Below are 23,957 nucleotides of genomic sequence, written 5' to 3'. Positions count from 1 at the left end.
TTGTGGTGTGTGTGTGTGTGTGTGTGTGTGTGTGTGTGTGTGTGTGTGTGTGTGTGTGTGTGTGTGTGTGTGTGTGTGTGTGTGTGTGTGTGTGTGTGTGTGTGTTGTTGTTTGACGCCACCGTACCACAGGCTTGGTTTAAACATGTCAGATGTGTCGTTACAGAAAGCACAGCAAAGTGTGTGACAGGACAGTGTTACGTGTAAGCAAGGATCTGAGTTTGCATATTCATGAGTGTGATGTGAATTTGCATTAATAGTGTTATGCGATTGGCAGGTTCCTGTTCGCAGTGGGAACCACACACACACACACACACACACACACACGAGACCCTTCACACAGCTGATAATGAAATGTCATCAGTACAATGGTACCCTGGCTGGCTAATTTGTGCAAATCAAGCCCAGACACAAACACGAGACGTCACTGGCTGCGACAGACCGAAACAAAACACATTAAACAGAAACCCTACACACAAACCAGAAACATAAATGGGACGAACTAAAAGCACGTATATCCTACCAACGGGACATTAAAAACGAATATCTTATGTTTCACTGTGTCATGGCTGAACRACGACATTTATAACATACAGCTGGCAGGTTATCGGCAGGATAGAACAGCAGCCTCTGGTAAGACAAGGGGTGGCGGTCTATGTATATTTGTAAACAACAGCTGGTGCGCGATATCTAAGGAAGTCTCTAGGTTTTGCTCACCATAGGTAGAGTATATCATGATAAGCTGTAGACCACACTATCTACCTAGAGAGTTTTCATCTGTATTTTTTGTAGCTGTCTAAGACYRCACTCAATGAGSTSTATACCGCCATAAGCAAACAAGAAAACGTTCATCCAGMGGCGRCRCTCCTAGTGGCCGGGGACTTTAATGCAGGGAAAYTTAAATMMGTTTTACCTCATTTCTATCAGCATGTTAAATGTGCAACCAGAGGGGAAAAAACTTGACCACCTTTACTCCACAGAGACGCGTACAAAGCTCTCTTTCATCCCCCATTTGGTAAATCTGACCATAATTCTATCCTCCTGATTTCTGCTTACAAGCAAAAACCAAAGCAGGAAGCACAAGTGACTCGGTCTATAAAAAAGTGGTCAGATTAAGCAGATGCTAAACTACAGGACTGTTTTGCTATCACAGACTGGAACATGTTCCGTGATTCTTCCGATGACATTGAGGATTACACCACATCAGTCACTGGCTTCAACAATAAGTGCATCGATGACATCGTCCCCACAGTGACTGTACGTACATACCCCAATCAGAAGCCATGGATTACAGGCAACATCCGCACTGAGCTAAAAGGGTAGAGCTGCCGCTTTCAAGGAGCGGGGACTCTAACCCGGTAGCTTGTAAGAAATCCTGCTATAACCTCTGACAAACCATCAAACAGGCAAAGCGTCAATACAGGACTAAGATCGAATCGTACTACACCGGCTCCGACGCTCATCGGATGTGGCAGGGCTTGCAAACTATTACAGACTACAAAGGGAAGCACATCCGAGAGCTGCCCAATGACACGAGCCTACCAGACGAGCTAAATAACTTMTATGCTCGCTTCGAGGCAAGTAACACTGAAACATGCATAAGAGCATCAGCTGTTCCGGACGACTGTGTGATCACGCTCTCCACAGCCGATGTGAGTAAGACCTTTAAACAGTTCAACATTCACAAGGCCGCAKGGCCAGACGGATTACCTCAACATGTCTTCACTGACATTTTCAACCTCTCCCTGTCTGAGTCTGTAATACCAACTTGTTTCAAGCAGACCACCATAGTCCCTGCGCCCAAGAACACTAAGGTAACCTTCCTAAATGACTAYCGACCCGTAGCACTCACATCTGTAGCCATGAAGTGCTTTGAAAGGCTGGTCATGGCTCACATCAACACCATTATCCCAGAAACCCTAGACCCACTCCAATTTGCATACCGCCCCAACAAAACCACAGATGATGCAATCTCTATTGCACTCCAGACTGTCCTTTCCCACCTGGACAAAAGGAACACCTATGTGAGAATGCTGTTCAACACATAGTGCCCTCAAAGCTCATCACTAAGCTAAGGACCCTGGGACTAAACACCTCCCTCAGCATGCAGGCATGACTCCAACACCATCATTAAGTTTGCAGATGGTAGGCCTGATCACCGACAATGACGAGACAGCCTATAGGGAGGAGGTCAGAAACCTGACTGTTTGTTGCAAGGACAACAACCTCTCCCTCAATGTGATCAAGATAAAGAAGATTACTGTGGACTACAGGAAAAGGAGGACCGAGCACGCCCACATTCTCATCGATGGGGCTGTAGTGGAGCAGATTGAGAGCTTCAAGTTCCTTGGCGTCCACATCCCCAACAAACKAATATGGTCCAAGCACACAAAGACAGTCGTGAAGAGGGCACGACAMAACCTATTTCCCCTCAGGAGACTGAAAAGATTTGGCATGGGTCCTCAGATCCTCAAAAGGTTCTGCAGCCGCACCATCAAGAGCATCCTGACGGGTTGCATCACTGCCTGGTATGTGCGTACGACCCAGTACATCACCGGGGCCAAACTTCCTGCCATCCCGGACCTCTATACCAGGCGGTGTCAGAGGAAGGCCCTAAAAATTGTTTAAGACTCCAGCCACCCTAGTCATAGACTGCTTTCTCTGCTACCACACGGCAAGCGGTACCGGAGCGCCACGTCTAGGTCCAAGAGGCTTTTAAACAGCTTCTACCYCCAAACCATAAGACTCCTGAACATCTAATCAAATGGCTACCMAGACTATTTGCATTGCCCCTCCACCCTCTTCTATGCTGCTCCTACTCTCTGTTATTATCTATGCATAGTCACTTTAATAACTCTACCAACATATAGGGCTCCCGAGTGGAGCAGCGGTCTAAGGCATTGTATCTTAGTGCTTGAGGCGTCACTACAGATACCCTGGTTCAAATCCAGGCTGTATCACAACCGGCCGTGATTGGGAGTCCCATTGGGCAGCGCACAATTGGTCCGGGTTTGGCCGTCATTGTAAATAAGAATGAGTATTTAACTGACTTGCCTAGTTAAGCTGTACATAGTCCATCTGTAAACTACCCACCCAATTTACCTACCTCACCCCCCATACTGCTTTTATTTATTTACTTTTCTGCTCTTTTGCACACCAGTATCTCTTCTTGCACATGATCATCTGATGATTTATCACTCCAGTGTTAATCTGCTAAATTGTAATTATTCGATTTATTGCCTACCTCATGCCTTTTGCACACATTGTATATAGATTCTCTTTTTTTTTTCTACCATGTTGACTTGTTTATTGTTTACTCCATGTGTAACTCTGTGTTGTCTGTTCACACTGCTATGCTTTATCTTGGCCAGGTCGCAGTTGCAAATGAGAACTTGTTCTCAACTAGCCTACCTGGTTAAATAAAGGTGAAATAAAATAAATAAAAAAATAAATAAAGGTTTACATTTTTTTTTATTTTATACATATTACCTCGACTAACCGGTGCCCCCGCACATTGACTCTGTACCGGTACCCCGTGTATATAGCCTCGCTATTCTCTTTTCCCTCTCAGTCAATCACCCTGAAGCTCTCTGACTTCTCTAACACCTCTATAGCCTCTTTCTACTCATCCATTCCATCCACATCACCTCATCTCTGTCTCCTTCCTCCACCACCTCTCTTTCTTTCTCCTTCCAACCCTTTCCGCTCTTTCTTTCTGTGAATCCCCCAAGGTGTCCTGGGAGTTCTTATTTTAGAACACCCTCATTAGCAGACACTGAGCCCCAGAGAGAGGCATGCTTAAGCTTGTGGAAGAGGAAGATTGTGTGTATAGCATCACGACATCTCTTTTCCCTCAGAAATGCACACACACAGCTCCATATCCCTCCGCACCTCTCTATGCTGATGGGCTTGTCAAACTTGAAGAGGACGTAGTCTCCAGCAGTAGGATTGATGGCCCAGAAGAAGTCTTCTCCCAGGTAGGTCTTCTCCAAAGTGTGGCCCTGGTACACCTGCACAGCACAGCAAAGCAAAGCACAGCACAGCACAGCGCAGCACAGCGCAGCGCAGCACAGCGCAGCACAGCGCAGCACAGCGCAGCACAGCACAGCAGTCAGCTGAATGCATTCAAAACATCTCAATATACTTTACAAATAAGTACACATATCAAACTTTTTTAATGAATTCAAAACATCTCAGTATACTTCACAAATAACTATATCAAACAATAATATCGTACTACCTTACATTTTGAAATAAAAAGCCAATGGTGAAACAGGCTTTAAAACATTATATATCTTTCAACTCATAAGAAGGTCAAGCCAGAAAGGTGTCTGTGAGGGTGATTTAAAGGTGCTGTACCTTGAGAGATGTGGACACCTCAGCAGGCGGGTTCACATGGATCTTATGGAGCAGGGGCTTCAGGAAGTCCTTATCCTAAACAGGAAGTGGAAGTGAGACAGCAGCATAGATGACCGGTAGTGGTCATACCAGGGGGATGTGAGCATGGCCTAGTATGGTGGGTTGAGGAGATATTTGGGTAGATGGAGGTGGTGTTTGGACATATGGTAAAAGGCTGATGCAGAGAGAGTGATCTAGGGTGAGAGGGAGGGGTGCTAGAGAGAGGATGAGAGGTTTGGGACCCACAGTGAGTTTCTGGATCTTTCCGGCCAGAGAGGAGTGCAGCCCCACATGTTGAAAAAGAGAGGGCCTGAACCGCACACGCAGACTCGACTTCTGCCTCTCACAGTGCTTCTGCAGGGAGAAAGGGTAGATAGTGAAAAAAAGTTGAAGATAACCCCTCCCCACACACAGTTTTTACGTACCGCGTCTTTCTCTGGGTTACACACTTTGACCCAGAGGATGTGGTCCAGTAGCCAATCAATGGGCTTCTCCTTATAGAACATGAGGATAAACTCTACTATGAGGTTGAGATCTGGAGCCTGGAACATCTTACCTGAGAGAGGGAGGGAGACAGAGGAGAGGTCGATGGGGAGAGAGAGGGAGAGGAGAAAGAGGAGGGAGTGAAACAGGGAGATGGGGAGGTTGGGGGATCGATAGCGAGATGGAGTGGAAGACAGCGCATAGAAGGAGTATTTTAAGTGGGATGGCCACTCAAACCTTTGTTTTTTTACACTCTAAAAGCCTCCTGATGTTTGCTGACGTTCCATAATTTTAGCTGACAGTCAGTGTTCGTTAATAACCCCCTGGAGTCTAAGGGCCTGGGTTTCTACTAAGCTAACATATGGAATTGTTTTAATATGGTCATACCAAGCTATTTGATTATTTGATGAAACATTGAATTTGGCCTTACTGCTATTAGCCCGTAGAAACACATTGAATAACATATTCATCTATGGAGAAAAAAACGAGTCAAAAAATGTTTTGGGGAGGAAGTATGTTTTGAAGTGTCAGCCCATATCGGAGATATATACCAAAATTATTTGTATGATTTTTTGTGGTGCCATTTCCTGGTTGCAAAACAAGCAGTCGTGTAGATAATCATTGTACCGTCGAAACCGCTGTGAAAAATATTTCCATAACCAAAACTATTGTATTTTTAGCTGTTTGAAGCTGGTGTACAAAGACAAATATGGATACCTAGTCAGTTGTACAACTGAATGCATTCAACTGAAATGTGTCTTCCGCATTTAACCCAACCCCTCTGAATCAGAGAGGTGAGGGGGGCTGCCATCCAAGTATTCAGCGCCCGGGGAACAGTGGGTTAACTGCCTTGCTCAGGGCCCAGGGAACAGTGGGTTAACTGCCTTGCTCAGGGCCCGGGGAACAGTGGGTTAACTGCCTTGCTCAGGGCCCGGGGAACAGTGGGCTAACTGCCATGCTCAGGGCCCGGGGAACAGTGGGTTAACTGCCTTGCTCAGGGTCAGAACAACAGATTTTTACCTTGTCAGCCCAGGGATTTGATCCAGCAACCTTTCGGTTACTTGCCCAACGCTCTAACCCCTAGGCTACCTGCCGAGCTTCTTAGACTTGCTTTCAATGAGAATACAGATCTATATAACTCACACTTCTATGTGAATTTTGTCAGGATGCCCAAAAAGATAGATATTGCAGCTTTAACCCCTTTTTTACGTTGGTACTGACATACTGCCATTAATATTTTTAACTGGTACCGGGTTAGTTTCAGACGAGCTTTGTGAGGCTTGTKGGTGTCGTAGGGCAAAACAATGTGTTCGTGATTGTCTCTGCTTTCGATGGTGATGTCATTCGTTTATAGCCCGAACCGTTCGGACAGTACAGACATTTCGTTAGWAGGCCAATTTTCAGGATGGCTCCTGGTCTGACAAACGCTGTAGCTCTGCCACCTTCCACCACATATGCGGAAGGCCGACATCGGTGCATGCAGTGGATGGACACGCAGCCCATGCAAAGGGTTGCTAAATGTTCAGACTGTGCACGTGTGTGTGTGTATATGTGTGTGTGTTCATGTGCGTTACCGATGAAGCCGAGTTGGGAGAACTCAAGGATCATCCAGTCCTCAGAGGAGAGCTGTAGGGCAAAGTTCTTCATGGTGGCAAAGTAGTTTGGTTTGGCCACAATGTCATCCTCCAACTGAGGTGAAGGTGGTGTGGTGGGGGAGAAAGAGTGACTGGTGAGGTGAGAGGCTTGCAGGGGTTCAGCCATCACACATACAGCTGACAAACATAACACCATACAAGTCCCTCTCACTGAGCTAAGCTTGTGCATAGCGACTACAGAAACACTGCATTCGGTACAGTGCATTCGGAAAGTATTCAGACTTTTTTCACATTTTCTTACGTTAAAGGCAAAAAAATAAAATAACCCCCCCCTCATAAAATCGACACACAATAMCCCATAATGACAAAGCAAAAACAGTTTTTTTGAAATTATTGTAAATAATATCACAGTTACGTAAGTCTTCAGACCCTTTACTCAGTACTTTGTTGAAGCACCTTTGGCAGCGATTACAGCCGAGTCTTCTTGGGTATGATGCTACAAGCTTGGCACACCTGTATTTGGGGAGTTTCTCCCGTTCTTCTCTGCAGATCCTCTCAAGCTCTGTCAGGTTGGATGGGGAGCGTCGCTGCACAGCTATTTTCAGGTCTCTCCAGAGATGTTCGATCAGGTTCAAGTCCAGGCTCTGGCTGGGCCACTCAAGGACATTCAGAGACTTGTCCCGAAGCCACTCCTGCATTGTCTTGGCTGTGTGCTTAGGGTCGTTGTCCTTCGACCCAGTCGGAGGTCCGCTCTGGAGCAGGTTTTCATCAAGGATCTCTATGTACTTGGCTCTGTTCATCTTTCCCTTGATCCTGACTCCCAGTCCCTGCCGCTGAAAAACATCCCCACAGCATGATGCTGCCACCACCATGCTTCACTGTAAGGATGGTGCCAGGTTTCCTCTAGACATGATGGTTGGCATTCAGACCAGAGAATCCTGTTTCTCATGGTCTGAGAGTCCTTTAGGTGCCTTTTGGCAAACTCCAATCGGGCTGTTGTGCCTTTTACTGAGGAGTGGCTTCCATCTGGCCCCTCTACCATAAAGGCCTGATTGGTGGAGTGCTGCAGAGATGGTTGTCCTTTTAGAAGGTTCTTCCATCTCCACAGAGGAACTCTGGAGCTCTGTCAGAGTGACCATCGGGTTCTTGGTCACCCCCTGACCAAGGCCCTTCTCCCCCAATTSCTCAGTTTGGCCAGCTCTAGGAAGAGTCTTGGTGGTTCCAAACTTCTTAAATTTAAGAATGATAGAGGCCACTGTGTTCTTGGGGACCTTCAATGCTGCAAACATTTTTTGGTACCCTTCCCCAGATCTGTGCCTCGACACAATCCTGTCTCTGAGCTCTACGGACAATTCCTTCGACCTCATGGCTTGGTTTTTGCTCTGACATGCACTGTCAACTGTGGGACCTTATATAGACAGGTCCCACAGTTGACAGATCATGTCCAATCAATTGAATTTACCCCAGGTGGACTTCAATCAAGTTGTAGAAAGAACTCAAGGATGATCAATGGAAACAGGATGCACCTGAGCTCAATTTCGAGTCTCATAGAAAAGGGGTATATCTGTTTTTCATTTCTTTGCTAAAATAAAATCTAAAAACATATTGTGGGTAGATTGATGATGATATCTTTTTTCAATCCATTTTAGAATAAGGCTGTAACGTAACAAAATGTGGAAAAAGTCAAGGGGTCTAAATACTTTGAATGCACTGTGCATAAGGTCTATGGTTGTGTACATTCTATAGGCACAATGATGTCTATGGCCTACAACAGTAAAGTCAACTACACAGTGTTAATGACAGCACTCAGTACCTCTGTCATCCCCTGGAGACAACGTCAACACAGAATGGAACATTAAAACATCAACCAGAACACAAACAAACAAACAAACAAACAAACAAAGGACAGATGGGGTTAACAGAAGACGTGATGAGATTTAATGTGGTAGCTCATTATATCTATGTATGCTTGTGATCTATGGGAATGAGGGAGGGATCAGCAGGTGGTATGATATAACAGACAGAACAACTTGTACAGTATCACAGTAGCTCTGATCTTCACAAGGAGGAGAAAATACTGCCCAACTCTGACAAAAGAGCATGCAACTCCATCTCTCTCCGTCCTGCTCTTCTGACCCACACACAATTGCAAATGACCCTGTTTGATGTAAAGAACATGCCCAAATTGGGAACGTATTGTTCCAAACTGCAGACTCATCACTGTTTCCGTGGTAACGAATCCTCTGATGCTGAAGTAAGTGTGTGTGTGTGTGTGTGTGTGTGTGTGTGTGTGTGTTGGTACTAGGTGTACTACAACTCTGCCCCAGACACATACTGCTCCTGCCGGGCACATTATAACATGTTGCCATGGGAACGCAGTTTTAATAGGGCTAGGGGCGGAATGTGTGTGTATGTGTGTTCCAAGGACGTACATACCTGGACATAGTAGACTCCTTTGCTCACAGCATACATCATGAGGAAGGAATAGTCCAGATTCTGCTTGGTCCGCCATCTACAACACACACGATTAGGAATCATTTCCTCCTACCCTGTTGCTAAATAACTGATGCATGGTGGCTGGAGGGAGCAGGTGTACACATCACTGCCTGACAGCAGGTGTTGAGGTTGGCACACACACACAGCAGGTGGGCAGTAGGTACAGTCAATTCTTGCTATAAGTGGCTCTAATGAGCTCTGTTTACCATGCACTCAGAGGCGTGCGCACACACACACACACACAGTTGTGTTAATCTTTCCACCTTTCCAGCAGCAGGGAGTCCAGGGGGCTTCTCATTCATATTCAATGAGCCCCATGAAAAATTATTGTGCTTACAAAGGGCAACACACAACAGGCACACATCAGACTGAGTTCAAACACTGTGAAAGAAAGAGAGAAAGAAAGAAAGAAAGAAAGAAAGAAAGAAAGAAAGAAAGAAAGAAAGAAAGAAAGAGAGAACGAACATCAACACATTTCTGATGTGAGGGCAGTGGGAAGAATAAAGGCTTGTGAAGAATAGTGGGAAGAATAAAGGTTTGTGAAGAATAGTGGGAACAATAAAGGTTTGTGAAGAATAGTGGGAACAATAAAGGTTTGTGAAGAATAGTGGGAAGAATAAAGGCTTGTGAAGAATAGTGGGAAGAATAAAGGTTTGTGAAGAATAGTGGGAACAATAAAGGTTTGTGAAGAATAGTGGGAACAATAAAGGTTTGTGAAGAATAGTGGGAACAATAAAGGCTTGTGAAGAATAGTGGGAAGAATAAAGGTTTGTGAAGAATAGTGGGAACAATAAAGGCTTCTCTAACCCAGAGCGACTTCCAGTTAGTGCATTCAGCTAGGTGGGACAACCACATATCTCAGTCATAGTATGTACATGTTCCTAAATAATGGAGTGTTTTTGTTGGGGGGGGTGGATGTGGGGGTAAGGAGGGGGTACGTGGGGGGTGCTGTGGGATTATTTAAGATACCCTTTGAAGAGGTAGGGTTTCAGATGTTTTCAGGAAGATGGGCAGGGACTCTGCTGTCCTAGCTTTAGGGGGCAGCTGGTTCCACCATTAAGGTGCCAGAACATAGAAGAGCTTGGACTGGGCTGAGCAGGACTTGCCCTCCCATAGCGGTGGGAGAGCCAACAGACCAGAGGTGGCAGAACGGAGTACTCGGGTTGTGGTGTAGGGTTTGAGCATAGCCTTAAGGTTCCTCTTCCTGCCCCATAGGCAAGTCTTGTAGYGGATGCAAGCTTTGACTGGAAGTCAGTGGTGTGTGCGGAGGAGCGGGGTGACTTGAGAAAATTGGGGAAAATTGAACACCAGGCAGGCCGCGGCGTTCTGGATAAATTGCAGGGATTTGATGGCACAAGCCGAGATCCCAGCCAACAGAGAGTAACAGTAGTCCAGATGGAAGATGACAAGCGCCTGAATTAGGACCTGCACCACTTTCTGTATGATGTAGCGTCGTACTCTACGGATGTTGTAGAGCATGAACCTGGAGGAGTGAGTGACTGCTGTGATGTTTACAGAGAACGACAGGGTGTTGTGCAGGGTCACACCAAGGTTCTTTGCACTCTGGGAGGGCGACACTGTGGAGTTGTCAACTGTGATGAAGAGGTCTTGGAGTGGACAGGCCTTCAGTGGGAGGAAGAGCAGCTCCGTCCTGTCAAGGTTGAGCTTGAGGTGGTGGGACGTCATCCAAGCGGAGATATCTGCACGTAGTGATGGGTGTCGCCACCTGGGTGTCAGAAGGGTGGAAAAAGAAAAGTAGTTGAGTGTCATCCAGATAGCAATGATAGGAGAGACCATGTGAGGATATAATGGAGCCGAGTGACTTGGTGTATAGAGAGAAGAGGAGAGGGACTAGGACCGAGCCCTGGGGGACACCAGTACTGAGCATACGTTGAAACTTAGTCTGATGAAGAGAGAGCAGCTGGAGTAGCAGGGTTCTCTGGGTTGATCCATGTCTCCGTCAGGGCCAAAAAGTCTAGGGACTGAAGAGTAGCATAGGCTGAGATGAACTCAGCGTTCTTGACCAGTTCCAGGGATTCCACATGGGTTGTGCACGCAGGGTAGATTAAATTAGAAGAGTTGCAGCTAAGGGGTGGGGAGTGTCTGTAAATCCTACAGTGAGAGGAGCAAACAGGTACAGAAAACACACACATAGTTGACTAAAGAWCTACAAAAAAGCTAAATGAGATAATCCGAAAACAACTAGGTAAGATACTTAATTGAGAGAGTGGTGTGGACCCTTAAAAAGTAAATGGCCCTAGACAGTACTAAACAACAAGACGAAAATGATACTTATCACTCCTGGAGATATCAGGAGTCCTCTAACTATAGAATGAAGCAGGTAGCCTAGTGGTTAGAGTGTTGGGCCAGTAACCGAAAGGTTGCAAGATCAAATCGCCAAGCTGACAATGTAAAAATCTGTTGTTCTGCCCCTGAACAAGGCAGTTAACCCATTGTTCCTAGGCCGTCATTGAAAATAAGAATTTGTTCTTAACTGACTTGCCTTTTAAAATTAAATTAAATTAAAAAAGCACACTGAGCATGCACACGCAGCACACAGATCACTGCACCTGTACATAGCCCATCTATAAATAGCCCAAACAACTACCGCTTCCCCTATTGTATTTATTTATTTATTTATTTTGTTCCTTTGCACCCCAGTATTTCTACTTTGCACACTCATCTACTGTCAAATCTACCATTCCAGTGTTTAATTGCTATATTGTATTTACTTCGCCACCATGGCCTATTTATTGCCTTACCTCTCTTATCCTACCTCATTTGCACATGCTGTATATAGATTTTTCTCCTGTATTATTGACTGTAGGTTTGTTTATTCCATGTGTAACTCTGTGTTGTTGTTTGTGTCGAACTGCTTTGCTTTATCTTGGCCAGGTCGCAGTTGTAAATGAGAACTTGTTCTCAACTAGCCTACCCGGTTAAATAAAGGTGAAATAAATAAATACCTTTTTAAAAATAACAAAGACGTGCGGTCTCGTTGGATGAACACTGATTTCACACGGGACACAGAGACAGAGGGAGAGAAAGCCAGAGAAAACAGAGGGAGAGGAGAGAGAGAAGGGATGAATGACAACATCGATCAGACAGAAGGAGGGGTGTGCAGAGGAAAGAGTAGAGATAAAACAGAGTGAGGAGGGAGAGAGAGAAGGGATATGACAACATCGATCAGACAGAAGGAGGGGTGTGCAGAGGAAAGGGTAGAGATAAAACAGAGTGAGGAGGGAGAGAGAGAAGGGATATGACAACATCGATCAGACAGAAGGAGGGGTGTGCAGAGGAAAGAGGTAGAGATAAAACAGAGTGAGGAGGGAGAGAGAAGGGATATGACAACATCGATCAGACAGAAGGAGGGGTGTGCAGAGGAAAGAGGTAGAGATAACACAGAGTGAGGAGGGAGAGAAGAAGGGATATGACAACATCGATCAGAGAGAAGGAGGGTGGTGCAGAGAAAGAGGTAGAGATAACACAGAGTGAGGAGGAGAGAGAAGAAGGATATGACAACATCGATCAGACAGAAGGAGTGGTGTGCAGAGGAAAGAGGTAGAGATAACACAGAGTGAGGAGGAGAGAGAGAAAGGGATATGAAACATCGATCAGACAGAAGGAGGGTGTGCAGAGGAAAGAGTAGAGATAAAACAGAGTGAGGAGGGAGAGAGAGAAGGGATATGACAACATCGATCAGACATGAAGAGGGGTGTGCAGAGGAAAGTAGGTAGAGATAAAACAGAGTGAGGAGGGAGAGAGAGAAAAAGAAGGAGGTGGAAGAGAGAAGAAGAGAAAGGAAAGAGAGTAAGAAAGAAAGATAGAATATAGAGGGAGAGTAGGGTTTACACGATACCAGCACTTTGTACCGATACCAGGTTAAGTATCACAATACTCGATACACGATACCAGCACTGTGATACCGATACCAGGTTAAGTATCACAATACTCGATACACAGATACCAGCACTGTGATACCGATACCAGGTTAAGTATCACAATACTCGATACACGCATACCACGGCCAAAAAATAAGGCATATTAGCCAGTCACAGAATGGTACTTGATCCAGACAGTTACCAGCTACTGCTCTGTTCAATCAGTGGCCATCTTTTGAGTTCAATATCAGTACATTGAAATGTTTTAAATAAAATAAAAAATTCAGAGACAGCCGTGTATGCATTAATGAATAAATTAAACAAATCATACAATTAATTCAACTTCGTTTTACCAGTCTAACTACATAACAACATAATGGTAATCATTTATTGAATGGTAAACCTCTTGATAAACTGGGTGGAGCCAAGGCCTAACCACAGCACCGCTGAATAGAAGTGTGTGCATGAATTGTGGTATAAAACCATTTTTCATGTCCTACTATCGAAAAAAAGTACAGAAGTTTAAGAGAAAGATGTTCCAACAGCAGTGAATGTAGGAGTGAGGGAAAAGGGGCGGGTGGGAGAGAGGGAAAAGGAGGCTGGGAGAGAGAGGGAAAGGGGAGGCTGGGAGAGAGAGGAAAAGGAGGGTGGAGAGAGAGGGAAAAGGGGAGGGTGGAGAGAGAGGGGAAAAGGGGAGGGTGGGAGAGAGAGGGGAAAAGGGAGGGTGGGAGAGAGAGGGAAAAGGGGAGGCTGGGAGAGAGGGGAAAAGGGGGAGGCTGGGAGAGAGAGGGAAAAGGGGAGGCTGGGAGGAGAGGGAAAAGGGAGGGTGGGAGAGAGAGGGAAAAGGTGAGGGTGGGAGAGAGAGGGAAAAGGGGGGTGGGAGAGAGGGAAAAGGAGAGGGTGGAGAGAGAGGGAAGAATGCAATCGACCTTGAGCTCACTTTGAGGGATGCCTGTGGAATACTGAGTACCTGGCCCACTCCTCCATCCCGCCTCTCCATCATGTCACTAGCAATGCCCAACGGACGTGACACATCCACGAACAATAGCCAGAACAAAGTCATTTTCAATGGGGTGTGAGCAGGGGAGCTGGGCTGGAGAGGTGACAAAGTGGCGGGTGTGGACGTTATTTGAAAGTTTCCCAATGTTAGTCACCAGATGAAGATGAAAAACTTCCTCTGATTGTTTACAGATTCAAACAGGGTTCCAGCTTGAAAGGAACAGAGGAGATGACAGGGCTCCAGACTGAAAGGGACAGAGGAGATGACAGGGCTCCAGACTGAAAGGGACAGAGGAGATGACAGGGCTCCAGACTGAAAGGGACAGAGGATATGACAGGGCTCCAGACTGAAAGGGACAGAGGCTCCAAGCTGTGACCATTTAGTTGCATTTTGCGACCCTTTGACTTGGCTGTGAGTACGATTTTTTTATTGGTCGCACTGGTGCGAGATGCACATTCTACCTGGTTACTTCAATCAAAACATCATATTTTGGGGGCAGATAAAACCATGAATTTGTTAAACAGTAAAGTGCATTATCCTCATGATTCCTGTAATAAAAGCGCCACGCTGTAGTGCCTGCCTGTATGTCTGTGTTGCTGGGGTCGGCTGCTGCAATGAGCGAGACTCACCTCCTGATAGTATAACATTTCAAACTGAAATGTTAGTGWCAGCAGTGCCACCAGGGGGAAATGTAAGTCTGGAGCCCTGTTAAAATGTTGTCTGTTTTACTGGGTGTTTCCCCTCACCTGACCCTCTCTCTGGAGTCTCCGAAGGTCTCTTTGAGGTCTTTGAGATCAGGGTAGTAGCTGGCAGGAGGAGAGATCACCTCCAACAGACCTGAACTGAACTCTGTAGAAAACCTGGGATAGACAGACACACACACACAAACGAATTGTTATTCTCCTTCTGTTCTCTCTAAACCGTCAGGGGAATTATCAGACAGGAAACAGTCATCACAAGACAGGAAGCTGTGTGAGGTGGGGACAGGAAGTGAGGTCACTCACTCTTTCTCCAGTCCGGTCACCACGCTTTGGACGTATTCCGTGTCCGTCTGCAGAAACAGAAAATAATGTTATGTATATCACAGTGTGTGTGTGTGTGTGTGTGTGTGTGTGTATATATATATATGTGCATGTGTATGAGAATGTCAGGGATTTGGGCACAAAAAAATAAAAATTTAAACCAGAATAATAGAATGAGCTACACTACCGTTCAAAAGTTTGGGGTCACTTAGAAATGTCCTTGTTTTTGAAAGAAAAGCACATTTTGTCCATTAAAATAACATCAAATTGATCAGAAATACATTGTAGACATTGTTAATGTTGTAAATGACTATTGAAGCTAGAACAGGCTGATTTTTTAATGGAATATCTACATAGCCGTACAGAGGCCCATTATCAGCAACCATCACTGATGTGTTCCAATGGCATGTTGTGTTAGCTAATCMAAGTCTGTTGCATCAGTRTCACTGTTTTGATGTAGCCTAGGCCTACTTGTTGTATGAATTTGTGATCTATCGTCCCACAACAGTCCCAGAGTCTGTTTAGAAAAGGATATTTATTTCTCGTAGCGAACGACAAGCTGRTCAATAGAAAAGGTCAACTTTTCTACTMTGGTGGATAGTAGATTGACAGGCTAGTGATTTTGCTGTTTGTTACTGGTCATGTTGTCTGAGGAAAAGTACATGTGGACAGTTATTCTAACATCTTCAAGACGAATTACCATAATATCAATGTGATCTGTCATTCTGAGCACCGTGGGTAGACGCCCTAATCAGGTTATGCACCCAATGCATATGGGTCCGGTAAATTTCTTTTTTTTTGAGAAACCCTGGTGTGTGTGTGTGTGTGTTTCCCCCCACCTCTCCTACGAAGACGATGATGACACAGTCATGTTTCTCCTCAGGTGAGAGCTTGTTGATGAGCGAGTGCAGCGTCTCAGCCAGGTACGACTTCACTTTACGCTTTACGGTAGGAATACCCATCACCATGGAGACTGGGGGAGATGAAATGATCCGGGTAAGAACAGAGTCAGACCATAGAGGAAGAAACACAAAAACACACAGGCTGAGAACAGAACGTGTTAAATGTGGTAACTAAGCTGCTTTGTATTTTAAGAAAACAAACATTTTCAATGAATGGAAGGCAGAAGTTTAACTGAGGAAAAGGTAGGAGAGGGAGAGAGACTGGTGGGAAGGAGAAAGTAAGAACGAAAGAAAGGGAGGGAGGGGAGAGGGAGGGAAAGAGTTGGGGGGGAGAGCGCAAGAGAGGGAGGGGAGAGAAATAAATAGAGAGGGAGAGAGAGAAAGAGAGGGAGGGAGAGATAAAGAAAGAGAGAGAAAGAAAGAGAGAGAGAGCAAGAGAGAGGGAGGGGGAGAGAGAAATCCTCTGTATCATCATTAATAGCATACTCCTACATTTCCTCAGGGAAAACAATGTACTGAGTAAATGTCAAATTGCCGTTTTACCTAATTACCATACGACAAACCACGTATTCACCCTGCACACCCTAATTGACAAACAAAGAAACCAAAACAAAKGCAAAGTCTTCTCATGCTTTGTTGATTTCAAAAAAGCTTTTGACTCAATTTGGCATRAGGGTCTGCTATACAAATTGTTGGAAAGTGGTGTTGTGGGAAAAATATACAACATTATAAAATCCATGTACACAAACAACAAGTGTGCGGTTAAAATTGGCAAAAAGCCACACATTTAATTCCACAGGGCCGTGGGGTGGGACAGGGATGCAGCTTAAGCCCCACCCTCTTCAACATATATATCAACGAATTGGTGAGGGCACTAGAACAGTCTGCAGCACCCGGCCTCACCCTACTAGAATCTGAAGTAAAATGTGACCCGATTCAGGAAACTAGGTGTATGTCGCAAGTCACGACTTCACAGGAGAGCCTTTTGAACGTTAAAAAAATGTTTATCAAAATGCGTTTTTTTATAGAAAAAATGCCTTCTCGAACATGTGAACTTTCATGTGCCTTAATATCAAACTTGTATGTCATCTGTAAATACGAATACAATTGATATATTACGAGCCTAGTTGGTTTAGCCACAGAGAAAGGCAGCAACCTTCCTGCTAGCCATGATTGGCTGAGATAATGAGTGGGCTGGACATGCAGAGAGATGAGTTTGGATTCGTCTGCGGTGTTGCATCTTGGGGTCTATAAAATGAGCTGCTCATAATGCCTAGATAATCCTTTCTACTGCAGTTTTTTTATTTATTTTTTATTAATTTTTTATAAATGTATTTTAATTTTACTTTAGCCATGGAGAACCGCAAATATGTTGCTACTGCTCTCAATAACATTGCTGACCTGAATCTATCAGGCGCTATCGACAAAGGTCAGTGGGAAAACGTTGTGATGGCGTACTTTCTGGACGATGAACGCTGACTCTCTCTCTCACTCTGAAACTAACATGTTTTGAAATCAGTGGAAAACAACGGGCCAAACAAGCTGTGCAAACTAAACAGAAACACAGGATGTCTGATAAAGGGGTTTGCAGTCTGCCGTGAAGCTTTCGTCCATGTATACAGGTAAGAATCTAGCTACAGATTCAGATATTATACGTTTCTAATTTAGTCAGAAAGTTGTTTTCATTGCAAGCTAAAGCKTGCTGTTAGCTRGCMAGCTGGAGTTCGATGGCTGGCTTGCKAACTAACATTAAACCTAACGTTATTTGGTTGCTATGACAATTGGTTTGTATTGCTAGTAACGTTACTCTATGGATTGGRAGTATAGTTCATTTTTTTAACTAGCTAACCTTGACATGTCTAAACAAAATATCCAAGTTAAAGCTTGCTGTTAGCTAGCTAATGTTAAATGAGTGGCTGGCTTGCTAGCTAACATGAATTTATGTGTATGAGGTGTATGTAACGTTAGTGATGTTTTCTCAGAATGCCATTATGCATTGCTAGTTATAGCCTAATGTTAGCTAGCTAACATTGAACCTATTAGTTAACTTTAGCTAGATATGACAATCGGTTTGTATTGCTAGTTAAAGCTTGCGGTTAGCTAGCCAGCTGACATGTACTGGTGTGAAGGCATTTGGGCAGTGGTGTAAAGTACTTAAGTAAAAATACTTTAAATTACTACTTAAGTCGTTTTTGTGGTATCTACATGACTACACTATATATATATTTTTTTGGCACCTTTTACTTCACTACATTCGTAAAGAAAATAATGTACTTTTTACTCCATACATTTTCCTTGACACCCAAAAGTAGGAAAATTGTCCAATTCCCACACTTATCAAGAGAACATCCCTGGTCATCCTTACTGCCTCTGATCTTGCAGACTGACTAAACACAAATGCTTAGTTTGTAAATTGTGTTGGAGTGTGCTCCTGGCTCTCCGTCAATAAAAAATACAATTGTGCCATCTGGTTTAATAAGGAATTTGAAATTATTTCTACTTTTACTCAAGTATGACATTTCTGTACTTTTTCCACCCCTGGGTGTGGCTGGGGGTTATAGCATTTATTTCACATGACCCATCAATTTAGACAAGTGTGTCTGGGTAAGTGTCATTAATATTTATAACATTTTTTATCTGGACACGTTGTTTACCTGGAATTTTTCCTTATTGTAGGCTACCACTTTTAGTCTTAATCTTTCCTACACTCCTCACATGTGAATCCTTAAAGAGATGGGTGGGGCTAAGGCTTAAGAGGGTGTGAACAATGCTGAATGGGTGTAGACAAAGGAGAGGTCTCTAGTAGGTACCAAAACATTCAAAGGCCGTTTTCTCAAAAGTGAGTTTACAAGTATCAACTTTCAAAGTAGAAATACTTTCCCATTGTTCCTCAAAAATGCTGTGTATGATATTCCATTTTGTAATCAGTTATAGAACCCATTGCCCTTTATGGTTGTAAGGTCTGGGGTCCGCTCACCAACCAAGAATTCACAAAATGGGACAAACACCAAATTGAGACTCTGCATGCAGAAAACACCAAATAATGAATGCAGAGCCGAATTAGGCCAATACACAAATTCTAAATCCACCTAAAAGGAAGCGATTCCCAAACCTTCCATAACAAAGCCAACACCTACAGAGAGATGAACCTGGAGAAGAGCCCCCTAAGAAAGCTGGTCCTGGGGCTCTGTTCACAAACTCAAACACACCCCACAGAGCCCCAGGACAGCAACACAATTAGACCCAACCAAATCATGAGAAAACAAAAAGATAATTACTTGACACACTGGAAAGAACAAACACCATTGTAAATACAACCCATATTTATGTTAATTTATTTTCCCTTTTGTACTTTAACTATTTGCACATCGTTACAACATTGTATATATACATAATATGACATTTGAATTATTATTATTATTATTTTTTATTACTTTGTGAGCTTAATGTTTACAGTTAATTTTKATTGTTTATTTCACTTTTGTTTGTTACCTACTTCACTTGCTTTGGCCAATGTTAACATATGTTTCCCATGCCAATGAAGCCCTTAAATTTAAATGTAATTGAGAGAGAGAGAGAGAGCGGGAGAGAGGTGAGACAGCAGCTATTGTTATACTCCTGGCTATCAGTTGTATTCTGTGTCCTGAAGGGAGAGAGTAGAATAGGGAATACAGACAGACTATTATCTTCCTTAGAGGGGGTGATCCCCTGAAAACCACACTGAAATACTAGAGACATATCACTCCATTTGTCCCACACTGACACAATAGGCCCAGGGATCTCTTTCACTGGGGAACAGGGCTGTGCGTGTGTGTTGGTGTTGCATAGTATACTGGTACCACGGTCATACCACGGTACCAAAACGCCATGATACTTATGATACCAACATTTTAGAATACCGTAGTACCATTTCATATGATACTACTGTTAGGTTCTAATTATCAGAGTAATAACTCGACGGACACTACGAAAGCTTAGACAAAGTTAAAACAATGATCCCAAAGGATCGAACAACTGAACAAAGACATGGTTCCACCCGTGGTAGTATACATACCCCACTTTGGGTGTAGTCTCCTCCTTATCGCTAAACATTGCATCCTTATTACTAGGCTGGGAGCTAAGTGATATGGGCCTTAAACGGAGAGTACAGGCCAGTCTGACAGGCTTTGCAAATTTGCCGTCACGCAGAGAGGAAACCCCGTTTCGCAAGAGGCATGTCTGCAGCTTTACAGGAAAGAAAACGTCTCGTCTCGATCTCAAACGGTTAAAAATATGACCCATATTACCGGAGATACTTTTTGTTCTTTCTGCGCTAARTCGCGCGCATTTGATATAATTTCACACACCATGTCGAGGGCCGTTTTTAAACTAATCCCGGACACTAATTATTAGTTTGATAACAAACAACTTTGTTCAGTCATGTTACCTAGCTAGCTAACAACCTGGTAACTTGACAGKTCTGTGAAAATGTGCTAGATGTGTTTCAAAGGTAGGATTCTTATAGGCCTAATGGAAGCCTAAATTATAACAAACTATTTGTGGTGCTCCTTACATTCTGTTTGGTGCCTAACGCTTTTAAAGTTGGGAACAGTGTGTGTACGTGTTTGGGAGGGAGAGTCTCTGTCTTTATGAGGGAGTGTGTGTGTGTAACAGATGTATATCATACTCTCCTTGCGTTGTTTTGTCCAAATAAATCCCATCAGCCAGTGGTCCCAGTTGAGCATCATTTATTTATGTTGCCCTTGCATCACATTTTCATACTGGGTGAACAAAATATAAAAAATACAATATGTGTAAATACCTGTTGTTTAATAGGAAACAGCACGTTAGTTGTGCAGGGCTTAACTATATTGATGGCCGTTGATGGCAAAATCTGTAGCATGAAGACAACTGTGTTAGCAGTGGGCTTATGTGACCATTACGTCGGTGTATGCTAGCTAACACACTTATTTACAGCAATCCTATGCCAAAGCACATCCCAGAAAGCCCCTCAATCCCTAACAGGTACCATATACCCACACATGTATAAATCAGTAATGTACAGCAAACTTGTACACATTGTAAAATAGAAAACAGTATTCAGAACGTGACCTACCCCTTGCAACACATTTTCATAGTGGGAAGACCTGACGTTCGCTATCTCCCCTATCTGCAAGCGGGGCCAATCACAACACGCCTTGTCATCAGAGTTGAAMCAAACAATAAGAATGCTTGAACATTAAATACACCTTTCTTTAGAGGCAAATGGAAACATAACCAACTCTGTTACATGTGTCTGAGTGTTTATGAGGGAGTGTGTGTGTCTTAACTGAACAGTAAAGGTGGTTTCATGCAGTGTTTTCTCCTTATTGACACAATGACAAGCAGATCATTACACACGTATATTCCTTCCTCCCATTCCTCCAGCCACATCACAGGTAGACCTGTGCTATTATCAGCAAATCAGTCATTCTATGCAGTATTCTATTATAGAGTGTGAAGTTAAATTCAATATGTGTTGTATTGAGTAGAAGTGTGACTATCAGTGACAGGTTTTCTGGGTAGCAGATGCGCATAAGATTTAGAAAATGGGAACAAATGTCGGGGGACGTGGCGAACAGAACACTTTTCCCCCCAGTGGTATCTTGATACCTGGCTTGGTATGGTATCGTTAGTAAAACGTTTGTATCGTGACAACACTAGTGTGTGTGTGTGTGTGTGTGTGTGTGTGTGTGTGTGTGTGTGTGTGTGTTTACACGATAGCACTCTGCTTCTCAGACCACGTCATCTTAATTGCTCTATTCTGCTCTCCTGCATGCACACTCCTTCCCTCCCTATCTTTCTCATCTAAGACCGGAGATGTTTGTCTTTCAAAATATTCAAATTAGAGGGCAGAAAAACAGGAAAATATTTGCATATATTTGCTTTGACCACCAAAAAATATCCAACCACACCAGGAGTGAGAGAATAACAGTGAGTGTGTGTGTGTTTAATCTCTATTATGGGGCTAGCTCTAGAGACAAACATTGGAAAACATGGGGGAAGAGAGAGGCACAATAAACAGACTGAAAGAGAGTGAATGAATGAGTGAAGGGGGAGAGAGAGAATGAAAGCGTCAGAATGGTGGAGTGTGATCTGTGCAGCGTGGAGAATCGGTCCTTGGTTTGCTTTGTGTCTCTCCACCCAGCACAGAGACACACACAGAACCAGGAAAGTAGGTCGGGGATGAAAGGAGAGAGTGGGAAAGAGAGAAAAAGAGACAGAGAGAGAAAGAAGGAGCGAATAAGAGGCAGAGGGAACTTTTGGAACTGTAATGTTTACTGTAAATGTTTTATTGTTAACTTTCACTTTTGTTTATCTATTTCACTTGTTTTGGCAATGTAAACATATGTTTCCCATGCCAATAAAGGCCTTAAATTGAAATTGAATTTGAGAGGGAGAAAAAAAGGGAGATCGTGACAGACAGACTGACGATGGAGGGATGGAGAGTGTGACCGAGGGAGGGAGAGGGGGGGGAAGGGAGACAGTGAGACAGAAAATACAAGAAGCTAAAGGGAGGGGGGGAGAGAGAGAGACTTCTTATGCCATCACTCAACCCCTTCATCCTCCATCCCCCTCAGAAGAGAACCCTGATTATCACATCCATCTGTGCCTCTGACAGACAAGTGAATGGTGATCTGACGTCCGCACAGAGACAGAATGGACCAACTGACCTGTGTGTGTGTGCGTGCGTGCGTGCATGTGTATAGAAAGGCCTAGTAGAGATAGAGAAGAGTATTGTGTGTGAGTTTAGATCCTAAGACTCTCARACATCAGATTCAGTACCAGTAGTGCTGAATGGACCTGAAGGCTATCAGCTCCCCCTTGCTATCTGCTAGCTAGGCTAGTGCATGACACTCAAATATAAGGCTACATGGCAATCCCATCCGTTTATACCAGGGGTTTTCAACCAGTCCTTGCCCAGGGAGCCCCTCCCAGGCAAACCGGCAACCCAAGGACCCCCATCATACATCATGTCTTGTCATCAGGTGAATGATAATGGCAAGAAGAAGTAATCAACATTTCAAAACACATTTTCGCTAAGAGCAGCTGTTTAGCTGGTTAAACAAAAGTTAGCCATGTGTTGGCAAAAATGTATGTCCAAGTCACAAAAAAGCTTTCCAGCGGCACTTGCCTCGCTGGTAGCCTATTCGCAGGTGCTTTTCAAAGTCTATGGGGCATTTCCATGATAATGGAATAACGCTAAGACTCAGATTTTTTATTTAACTTCTTATGGCTGCAGGGGCAGTATTGAGTAGCTTGGATGAAAGGTGCCCAGAGTAAAACGGCCTGCTCCTCAGTCATAGTTGCTAATATATGCATATTATTAGTAGATTTGGATAGAACACTCTGAAGTTTCTAAAACTGTTTGAATGTATTTCAGAACTCATATGGCAGAACTCATGTATAACAGAACTCATATGGCAGGCAAAAACCTGAGAAAAAATCCAACCAGGAAGTGGGAAATCTGAGGTTGGTCGATTTTCAACTCAGCTCCTATTGAAGATACAGTGGGATATTGGTAATGTTGCACTTCCTAAGGCTTCCACTAGATGTCAACAGTCGTTAGAACCTTGTCTGATGCTTCTACTGTGAAGTGGGGCCGAAGGAGAGAGGAATGAGTAGGGTCTATCATGACCTGACCATGCGCRTTCACGTGAGAGCGAGCTCTGTTCCATCGCACTTCTGAAGACAATGGAATACTCCGGTTGGAACATAATTGAAGAATTATGTTAAACATCCTAAAGATTGATTCAATACTTCGTTTGTCATGTTTTTACGGACTGTAATATAACTTTATCTTTTCGTCCGTACTTTCCGCTGGACCTGCCCGCGCGTCGTGAGTTCGGAAAGTGTACTGAACGCTAGAACAACAAGGAGGAATTTGGACATAAATGATGGACATTATCGAACAAAACAAACATTTATTGTGGAACTGTGATTCCTGGGAGTGCATTCTGATGAAGATCATCAAAGGTAAGTGAATGTTTATAATGTTATTTCTGACTTCTGTTGACTGCATAATATGGCGGATATATTTGTGTCTTGATTGGGCTCTGAGCGCCGACTCAGATTATTGCATGGTTTGCTTTTTCCGTAAAGCTTTTTTGAAATCTGACACACGGTTGCATTAAGGAGAAGTGCATCTAAAATCCCATGCAT

General features: G+C 43.9%; 1 protein-coding gene across 1 annotated transcript in view; it reads right to left on the bottom strand.

Moving 5' to 3' along the window:
* LOC111979746 (alpha-1,3-mannosyl-glycoprotein 4-beta-N-acetylglucosaminyltransferase A-like) overlaps positions 1-23,957 on the bottom strand; it is an 81,854-nt gene that overhangs the window by 4,737 nt on the left and 53,160 nt on the right. Inside the window, exons 5-13 of the mRNA XM_024010437.2 lie at positions 15,714-15,847; positions 14,857-14,903; positions 14,599-14,712; positions 8,912-8,987; positions 6,455-6,569; positions 4,823-4,953; positions 4,644-4,751; positions 4,359-4,433; positions 3,891-4,009 (exon numbers count right to left, since the gene is read on the bottom strand). Of these exons, the coding sequence (XP_023866205.1) occupies positions 3,891-4,009; positions 4,359-4,433; positions 4,644-4,751; positions 4,823-4,953; positions 6,455-6,569; positions 8,912-8,987; positions 14,599-14,712; positions 14,857-14,903; positions 15,714-15,847 (919 nt within the window). The remainder of the gene's footprint in view (positions 1-3,890; positions 4,010-4,358; positions 4,434-4,643; positions 4,752-4,822; positions 4,954-6,454; positions 6,570-8,911; positions 8,988-14,598; positions 14,713-14,856; positions 14,904-15,713; positions 15,848-23,957) is intronic.

Source organism: Salvelinus sp. IW2-2015, linkage group LG2 (genome assembly GCF_002910315.2).
Source record: "Salvelinus sp. IW2-2015 linkage group LG2, ASM291031v2, whole genome shotgun sequence".
NCBI classification, from domain to species: domain Eukaryota; kingdom Metazoa; phylum Chordata; class Actinopteri; order Salmoniformes; family Salmonidae; genus Salvelinus; species Salvelinus sp. IW2-2015.
Note: the sequence above shows the minus strand (reverse complement) of the source record. Positions and strands in the feature narration are given on the sequence as shown.